Below are 9,963 nucleotides of genomic sequence, written 5' to 3'. Positions count from 1 at the left end.
TTATCTTGCTGGGATCCTATGACCCCAGCTGACTTCCTGCCCTTTGGGCAGGGGGCTGGACTCGATGATCTCCCGAGGTCCCTTCCAGTCCTAATGTCTATGAAATCTATGAAACTGAACTTTCTCTGGAATATTCCTGCACTAACATGAACTTTCTAAATACCATGATCCACATCCAGAACAGTATCTGTCCCAGAGAGCAGCCGAGGGGAAAACCCCAGGGAGCCCGGAAGGAACCCGGGGAGCAGAAACGGGGTGGAGAAAGAAGAGAAGGAAAAGAAAAGCAAATAGAAATGTTCTTACCTTTAGAGAGCACCATGACGAAACCGGAAGTGGAGGCGGGACCCGAGCAGCTCATTAGCTGCGTTTTTATTAAGTTGCAGACAGCTGATAGCCACAGCTGCAGGAGCCGATCGGAGGACTTAAAAGCAACTGAGTGCAGGGACGGAGGGGAGAGATCAGCAGAAGCACCAGTGGGGCAAGCACTCTCCAAGTCCCTTCGAAACAGAGGAGCACAGGGGCTTGCTGCCTGTAGCCCTGGTGGAGAGAGCAAGACCCCGCAGGAGGAGGTCACTGCCAGCAACAAGGCAGGGGGCAAGGAAGCAGGGCCGAGGTGCAGAGGCAGAGGAGGGCTCGAGAATACTGAGACCTGGAGGAGCCCACAAAGGATAAGAGGCGGCGGCAGAAGCCAGATCACTGGACCAGGTGGGATTACAGACGGTGCAGACCGCCCCAGAGAAGAGCTGAGGGGGAGATGCACCGAGGGGAACCCCCGAGACTACAGTAGGCTGACCCCAGACTGAGTCTAGGCGGGTCAAGGGCCTTAGAGATGGCAACCAGTGGTAATAGAGCAGGTGGTAGGAGCAGGCAAATAAGGGGGCAAAGGGCAGCCCTTGGTCACTGGTGTTTTCTGCCAGTGATATACTTTGTGTTTTACTTTTTGTTACCCACTGTTGGAGGTTGGAGGGGATGTGAGATATACAGCACAGACAGGGTGTAGACGGTGTCAGAACACGCAGCTCGTAGGAGGAGAAGGACAGAAGGGGGAGCGTTTAACTGGATTCCTATAACCTACTGAGGAGAGGGCACCAAGCTCCAACTATCAGAGGGACATGGCCAAAGACCATTGAGATCAATCAAGGTGGGGTGTAAGGGCAAGGTAGAGGGGAGGTGGAGCCTCGCAGAAGAAAGTCGTCCCATGGTCCCCGACAGTCAATCCCCACCACTGTGTTAAGATCAAACTCGTGGCAGGCGAGATTGGGGAGAGACGATTCAGGTCGACAACATCAACTCGCTGAGATCATAGGGACGGACGAACAGACAACTTCAAACATCCGGGGGCGCAGAGCACATGACCGGATGTTCAAAACCAGGTGGGTACAGTACCCTACAAATTACCATATACAAAAAACTCACAGATCACTGTACATATGTCCACAAGACCAGCAATCATCCTAAGTACACGGAAAGAGCTGTAATCTAGTCAGGCCCTCAGATATCACCACATCTGCTCCGAGGAGAACACTTGCGATGCCTACCTGACTGGCCTAAAATCCACCTTTACACAATAAGGACACTTCAGTAGAGAAATAGATTTTATCTGTGAAAGGGCCACCCAAATACCCTGCAGTAACTTGCTATGATACAAAACGAAACCATCCTGTAACAGTACACCCATGGTGGTCAGCAAACATCCCACACAGGAACAAATTAGAAGGATCATTAAACAGCGACTATAGCTTATACTTGACGAAGATCAGACCTTAAGAGAAGTATTCCCAGCCCCCCCACTCCTGGTTTTCAAACAACTCCTTAAACTTCCCCAAAAGAAGCAAATTCCCCACTGCTCAACAGACATCAAATAGGACAGCTAAAACAGCCTTGCCTTAACAATACAAGCTTAGCCTGTCAACACATCTCCACTGCCACTGCAATCAACACCTGCCCACAATGAACCCATCTTAATCCATGGACCCTGCCTCTCCCAAAATGTGATATATCTGATCCAATGCACCAAGTGCACTCATGGTAACAGAATGAGTGAAACTAAGCAGCAACTATGCACCAAATTTCTCTCTCACAGAAAATATTATGAAGTACAGATATAAGAGTAGGGGCATGATTTTAACAGAATAAGCACTACCTTTCTGAACTCATTCTCAAGGGGACCTTACCAAACAGCTTTAAAAGGCAAGTTTGGGAACAAAACTCATACACTGGCCGGACACTAGGAACCAAGGACTGAATATCAATATTGTTTTTATGATATAATATAATCTACCCGATTCCTGAACTTCTTCCTACACATTGCCTTCCTTCATTTTGACAAGTCTTGATCTCCCAATAATCAAACCCCTTTTCTTCTGCTAATTATTTGTCTACTATCCCTGGGAATTTCTCCCCCTTTCGAATTTCATGGCTCTACCCACTGTCGTTAAAAATCACTGTGCTTGTTTCCCTCCTCAGAGCTAAAGAACGCATGGCATCTAAAAGTTTATCTAACTTCATCCCTACTATGCAGCTGATCCAATAAAAGAGATCACCCACAAAAATCCTAGCCTCTTGCATAATTCCTAGATCATCACAGCCACAACAGGTGTGCTCAACTTGTGGCCCGCAAGCCAAATGCAGCTTGAGGAACCATCGTATCTGGACTGTGGGGCTCCCCAAAGATGAGGAAATTTGGCAGTTGAGATGCAGTGGCCATGAATACAGCCACCCTCCCTACTGCCAGATTTCCAAACTCCAAGCCCCCACAGCTAGTCAGGGCTGGGCTGAACCATGCCTCCCTGCTTCTGGATTAGGACTGAGCCATGCCCTTTCCCTCAGGAGGCCCAGTTGGGGCCTGGCTATACCCTCCCCTCCAGCCCAGGGCCAGGCTACACACCCTTCTTGTCTGTGGGGTCAGGTTGGGGTTCAGCCACCAAACCTTCCTTCCTGTTGGGTCTGGGCCATGCCCCCTTCCCCACTGTGGAGCCCGGTTGGGGCCTGGCCATACCCCCTTCCTTCCAACCCCCACAGGGCTGGGTCATGCCCCCTTCCCTCTCCACAGGGCTGGGTCAATCTCCTTTGCCCCGTGGGGCTGCACTGGGGCTAGGCTCCCCACCCTCCGCACAATCAGAAGGTGCCCACTGTGCCTGCTTGGGCACCAGCTTAGGAGCACCAGCTGGATCTGGCTCACAGACAAACCAGGTACTATCAATCTGGCCTATAGGGCAAAAATGTTTGGTCATTACTGCTCTAAACTATCAGAAAAAAAAAATACATGCCTTTGCCAGCTCCCCTCTAGTTGAGTGGAAAACTAAATGAACTTCAGATCACAACTGATGTTTTCTGTTTAATGCATGAAATTATGGAACCACCAAAATAGTTTTAATAGAATAGGAAACAATATAATGTATGGGATTTCTTTTTTGTTTCTAAGTTGAACCCCTCTTTCCCATTTGCTCATGGAAATACAGGCCACCTATGCATATGCTCGAAGGTGGAGGTTGGCATTTTAATTCAAGTGATTCCTGGGCAGCCACTCTAATTAAAACACCTCACTGTCACATGTATTACGCTCCCATGCATTTAAAAATGGCTGCAGGACATGTTATCTAAGCCTCATTTGATGAGGTTTAGTTAAAATGCTTTGTGGCCATTTTAAAACACTAAGGAACATAATACATGAGACACTGCAGCGTCCTAATTAGAATGAGGTGAAGACTGGATTAATCGAGTCTGCTCCATGTTCTAATTAGAATGCCACTGAGCATCTGTATAGGCACCCATCGTCTCCCATGATACTATAATTCCAGGATGCTAAAGGCACAGGTGAAGAAATTAACATTTTTGATTCAACAAGTAACCTAAGAACCCTATAATAGAAGCACAGAAAGAAGGCACACCTCTAGAAAGATAGAAAAACCAAGAAAATAAAGTATGCCCAAATAACAAGGTCCCAAGAGCCATTCAAGCTAAACCATTAACCAGCAGAATCTAGAAACTCAATCCTAATGAAGCCAAAAGAAAAGAGCACAAACTATGACAGGTAAATAATAAGATGAAAACAGAGAGTTAATTTCAAAACATAAAAATATATAACAAGAAATTCTTAATATACTTTTTAAAAACTGGCATTTCCAACTAGATGATCAGGAAAGTAAGGTGGATAAGCTCTCACATGGAATATTGTGTCCAGTACTCATTTATAACAAAAGTAGCAGAAATGAGAAAGATTCAGAAATGGGCAATAAAAGTAGATTTTAAGCTTGGAAAGACTTAGAGAACATGAAAAAAGACTCAGGTGGTTGAGTATTTGGACCTGATTAATAAACGAGGACATGACAGAGACATGACGCATGGTATAAAATAGGCAAACTGGAAACCACAATTAGGTTATGGAGCAGTGTCGCAGCCCACAGCTGCTCCCCCTCCTCTCCCAGACTAGGATCACCCTAGTATGGGAAAGATGCAGGAACCAGCTGCCACTCAACTTCTCCTGGGCCCTGGAAGAAGTGCAGTGGTGGTCCTCTCCCCTGCCAAGAGCACAGCTCCCAGTCAACTACGAGGACCACAGTATCTGTCATGAGAGCCCCTGGCTGCCACTACCCCTTTGGTGGCTGAGGGCTGAGCTTGACATCTTTCTCTTGCTCCCAGCAGGGCACGGGGCAGACTGTCTTTGACAGCCACTGCTGCAGGACAGCTGTTCAACACGGCAGAATAACAGCACAGCTGCAATGATGAGTGTAACTGCAGTTCTGCCTGCCACGGTGGCTGTTGCATAGATTCTGCTGCCCCACTCCACTGACCAGCTGCAGCACTGTTTCCTGTGAGCATCAGGAGCCAGCTGCGATGCCTCCCTCCCCCTTAAAGAGGGGAGAGGAGACTTGTTTTATGTAGTACTATAAGAGCATATACAGTACTACAAAAGTAATGTGTGTCCAAGGCCAAGGAGATCCAGAACAAGCAGGATTTAGTACTGTACTCTTGGCAAATTTAAGATCCAATGTCTCACGACCCTCTAAGACTAGAAAGTGAACTTAATACTATATAACATAATAATAAAGGAATGGTGAGGTTCTAGCCTTTCAAAATGATTCAACAGCTGCTTCTAGTCTGGAGAGTTTTTCAACCTTAAAATGCTGAGATTTTAATTATAGAAAATTTACTTTGGGACTTTCTGTAACAGGCTGCATGGTTTTCTTTTAAATTTTGCATGGTTGGACTCATGTAGACTACTGCAATTGCTATGACATTTCCCTAAAATTTATCAAAAAAATCCTCTCTGCTTCATAATTAGGACATACAGAATGCTTGATGCTGTGATAGATTTATTTTGCTTGTGACTAACACTGATGCCTAATGCCTCCATACCCAACTCATGCTACTAAATCTTTTATCCTACACGCTGTCGGCCATTACATCTCTCTCGTGTGTGTGTGTGTGTGTGTGTGTGTGTGTGTGTGCGCGCGCGCACACACACACACACACACACACACACACATCATGTATCTACATGACCTTATTTATTTCTTGCATCATAAATCATGCAATATTTGCCTTACATTATACAAAGTAACTGCACTGGTTGATACTTCAAATAGAATGGCGACAGACATGCCAAAAACCACAGACATATTTCAAGTTAATGAATTTATAAGTGACAAGAAAATCAATTAAAATAGCCATGGTTTGCTAAATGTCAACTGTACATTATAGAAAACATCTCCAAAAATATCCATTAGTAATCAATTGACTTCCATTACATTTCATTTCATTTTTGTGGGGCAGAACCAGTATCTGGTGTTCTAATGCCTTCTTGCCTACCAGTTCTAGGCTCGATGCCGGGAGAAGTAAATTACTTCTACATATCACTTTCTTTTGACCCCTAGAGGTTTTGACATTACTTCTTCAGTAATAAGCAATTGTTCACTGGAGTAAACAGCCACATTTGAACAAAGTAGCTTCATGCAACAAGGAAAAAAAAAAATCTTTCCTACACTCTGCACAACGTATCTGTAATACAAAGCTAAAACCATGGAGTAAGAACATATCCTTCTTCAAATAATATTGTATAGGACCACCGTATGCAACATGGCATTTGAAAATGCCTGAAAACATGCTTACTCATTTATGCACTGAAAATAGATAACATATATGGAGAGTTGACACAGCCCGTGTTCTAATTTAAAAAGTCATGTGGGTAGTTTTGATGATTACTGAGCAAAATCATATTACTGAAAGGGTTATGGGACACTATACTTTTCATGTGCCCAGTATCTCCCGTGAGTGCTTCTCCTACTGTTCTTCTGGTCAAATGGAGTACAAGTTATGGAAATTTTAACTCTCTTCCTACTATTAACTTCAGTGGTCAAAACTCCAAGATAAGGGGATGAAAGTCGAATATATTCAAGTAAAACTTCAGTTTACTAATATAGAGCTACATCAGCAGAACTAGATTTACAATAGCCCCGACCCCATCACAGAAAAACATTGTCGCCATAAAAGACTATAGTTTAATCTAGTTACCCAATGAAATAAGCCATACTGCCAAAAGTACTGTTCTAGTTTCTTTTTTAGCTGACTGCTAGGCCTGTGCAAAGCGGTTAGTATTCACTTTGGATTTGGACGATGCAGGGGACAGTGATTCGATTCAATTTGGCCGAATACAATTCAGAGATTCAGCTGCTGCCGAATCTCCAAATCAGCCAGGCCAGGCCCATCCCCCGCCCCTCTCCCAGCCTGGCAATGGCTGCCCCCAGCTCCCACCACTTGTTAAAAAAAAAGCCCTGGCTCACAGGGTGCTGCCAGGCAGGGGGCAATCCGTGCTGCCCCTCACTGCCCCATGCTGCATGGGGGGCTCTGCACAAGCCTCCCAACCCTCCCACCTCGCTCCCCCAGCCTTATCATAGGTGCCCCGCATGGGCCAGCTCTGGCCCTTTAAGAAAAAAACCAACCAAAAAACCAAAAAAACCCCCCACCACTCACTGCTCCTGCTGGTAGGGGGGCGATCCCTGCTGCCCCCCACTTCCCCACACCACGTGGGGGCTCTGCACAAACCCCTGAAGCCCCAGGGCCACTGCAGAAGCCATAAATCCCAGGGCTTTTCTTGGGGGTTTTTTTCTTAAAGGGCCAGAGCTGGCCACGGCAGGGCAGCCATGGTGGGGCTGGGGGAGCAAAGTGTGCAGCGGAGGGCAGTGGGGACTGCCCCCGGCCCAGCAGCACCCAGTGAGCACCGGGGCTTTCTTTTTTTTTAAAGTACTGGGAGCTGGGGCAGGCAGGGGCAGCCATGGGTGGGGGGCTGGGGAGTGGAGGAATTAGCGGGGGCTGGCAGAGGTCTCCCCATTGTCCCCTCCCCCGCCCCTAGTACTTACCAGCTCCTAGTCCGGTTGCAGCTCCCTGCTGCAGCCACCGGGGACTGCCCGAATCAAAAGATTCGGAAACCTGTGAATCGATTCAGATCTTTAAGTTAGTCCCCTGATTTGATTCAGATTCAGAGATTCAGCCACCAAATCAGGCTGAATCTCCTCCGAATCGAATCACCACCCGAAGCTTGGCACAGCTCTACTGACTACGTATATAATAAAACTTTCTTGGGTAGCTGAAGCTTGAGTTCATACAACACATTCAGTATGACTCTCTGGCAGGGGCGGAGGCAGGGGCAGGAGGGGGGAGGTGCAGCTGGCGGTGGCAGTTGTTGGCAGCTAAGATGTGGGGGGGCTGATGTTTCCCTCCGCAGAGACTGTGCATCCTAAGCAGCACCCCCCTCTGGCACCTGTCCTGGGCAGTCCTGGGGGATGCCACAGTTGTGGAGGGAAGCATTGCCCGCCCCCTCCACCGCCACCAGCCGTGGAGGGAAGCACCAGACCCCTGCACAGCTCAGGCAGGCAAGCTCTGGGGGAGGTGAGGGGGAAAGATCAGGCTCCTCACTGGTTTTTTTTCCTTCAGCGGAGCCTGCCTGCATGGGCTGCTGCCAGGTCACACAGCCCCTGAGCTATGCAGGGCCCAGTGCTTCCTGCCACGTCTGTGGCACCCCCTGGAACCACCCAGGCTGGGTGCCAGAGGGCGGGTGCCACCTGGGGAGAGAAGCTCCAGGGTTCCCCACAGCTCAGGGGGCCATGTGACCAAGCAGCAGTTCATCCCCTAACCCCCTCCCCCCCCTGCCGCTAGAGAGGCAGGTAAGCTCCATCACCCCTGCTCCAACCTCCTCTTCCTGGGATCACCTGGGAATGGTTGGCTTGCCCCTGGGGCAGAATGGCAAGGTGGCAGGAGGGCTGCTGGGTATGCTGACAGTGGGAGAAGGCACCAGGGACTGTGCACAGGGCACTGGAAGCCTGCTAAGCCCCCAGGACATTGGCTTCCAGTGCCCCATGCACTGTTGCACAAAGTCATTTAAAGCGCAATATGCTGCTGAGTGTGCAAACAGCAATTCCATTAAAGCGGTGCAAAAGGGCATTTAAGCCACTTCAAAGGCCAATTTTGTTGCATGTACAAAGGCCCCAGGAGGAGTTTCTAATTCTATGTTACTTGTTTATATGGTCATCAGTGTGTAAGGAAAATGTCACTCCAGTTCCAACATGGTGTACTATAAAATGCATCATCCTGCTAAAAAATCATAAATAAAATAAATGTGACCCAATTATGATGTGTAGCCAGTGTCCTTGAGTAGCAGGTAATCTGAAAGCCAGACAAGTAATATTTCAATTGGGAATATAAACCCTGGGACAAAAATTTCTGACTGCATCTGAACAAGCAATTTTTTTGACATTACACACAGAAACATAGAAATTTTCATATCTGATCAGACCAGACTGTTCTAAATTCTAAAAGGTATCACGTCTCTGAAGTAGAAAGAACCAGATGTTTCAGAGGATGCAAGATAATCTGACCCATTCGTTATATCTTATCCTGATCTCTAATGGTTAAAGATGGACTAAGACCCTGAAGCACAGGGTAAATGTCCCTTTCAAAATGTAAATGTTCCAAGTTATCTGAATCAATGACACATCCTTTTTTTTTTTAATCCTGCTGTTGGCCTCAATGACTTCCTGTGGCAACAAGTTCCATACCTTTATTAGACATTGTATGAAGAATATTTTCTTTTATTAGTTTTGAAGTTCAATCTTCAAATTTAATTGCATGTTCCCTTATTTTTGTGTTATGAGTTGAAAAGAAATTGAAACTTCCCATCTCCCTATACTGTATCATACACAGGAAGGAAACCTATGCAGATCAATCTTCCTTAGCTATTTTGGTGTTTCAGAGAACACAATAAAAAAAAAGTTAGTGAAAACTTACTTGAATTGTTACTTGTTACAGTCAGTAGATTTCATTCTGAATACACAGAGACAGCAGATAAGAGTGTGCCATTTAAAAAAAAATCCATTTCAGAACTGAAATGCTCCTAAATACTCTTTAGAAATACAATTTGTATCTCTGTAGTTACAGAAAGGACAGTATTTACCTTAGGTAGCTCTTCAATTTGATTGGCATCGAGATAAAGCTCTTCCAGTGTCCGTTCAAAGTTAAAAACCTCCTTTGGCACCTGCTGTAGTCCACAGTGGGAATAATCTAGCACCGAGATGGTTTCCTCTTCACCCCGGAAACATCGGCATGGCACCAGGCGGCCGATAATTTTTCTTTTGGTTGTCATCTCCAAACACTGCACTAAAGAAAAAGGGAAAAAAAAGTGATTGTTTTCTAAAGCCATCACTATATTTGAACTATTTAGTGTTATCATTAAGACTGCAGTCAACTTAATAGTATTATATTTTCATGTGCATCTTCAGTCGAAACTTATGCCTTAGAGTCTACTTATTCATCCTTACAGGGCAAGGAAAGTAGGATTTACACACAGAGCCACCCAAATGTGGGAGCGGAAGGGACCTTAAGAGGTAGCCACTTCTGTTCCCCTACAATGAAGCACCTTGGCCATCCATGAATAATACTCCTTATTACTGGAAAGCATCTGCATAATTT

General features: G+C 46.3%; 1 protein-coding gene across 3 annotated transcripts in view; it reads right to left on the bottom strand.

The window, feature by feature from the left end:
- LRRC7 (leucine rich repeat containing 7) overlaps window positions 1-9,646 on the bottom strand; it is a 220,369-nt gene extending 210,723 nt beyond the window's left edge. For 2 of the 3 annotated variants that reach the window (XM_019531612.1, XM_019531613.1), the window contains exon 1: window positions 9,449-9,646. In XM_019531612.1, coding sequence (XP_019387157.1) covers window positions 9,449-9,637 — 189 coding nt within the window. In that variant the 5' untranslated portion in view covers window positions 9,638-9,646. The remainder of the gene's footprint in view (window positions 1-9,448) is intronic. The other variant, XM_019531611.1, reaches the window with a different exon arrangement.
- Window positions 9,647-9,963: the final 317 nt, after the last annotated feature.

Source organism: Crocodylus porosus, unplaced genomic scaffold (assembly GCF_001723895.1).
Source record: "Crocodylus porosus isolate Cpor-Errol unplaced genomic scaffold, CroPor_comp1, whole genome shotgun sequence".
NCBI classification, from domain to species: Eukaryota; Metazoa; Chordata; order Crocodylia; family Crocodylidae; genus Crocodylus; species Crocodylus porosus.
The sequence above is the reverse complement of the archived record's forward strand: the minus strand, read 5'-3'. Positions and strand labels throughout refer to the sequence as shown.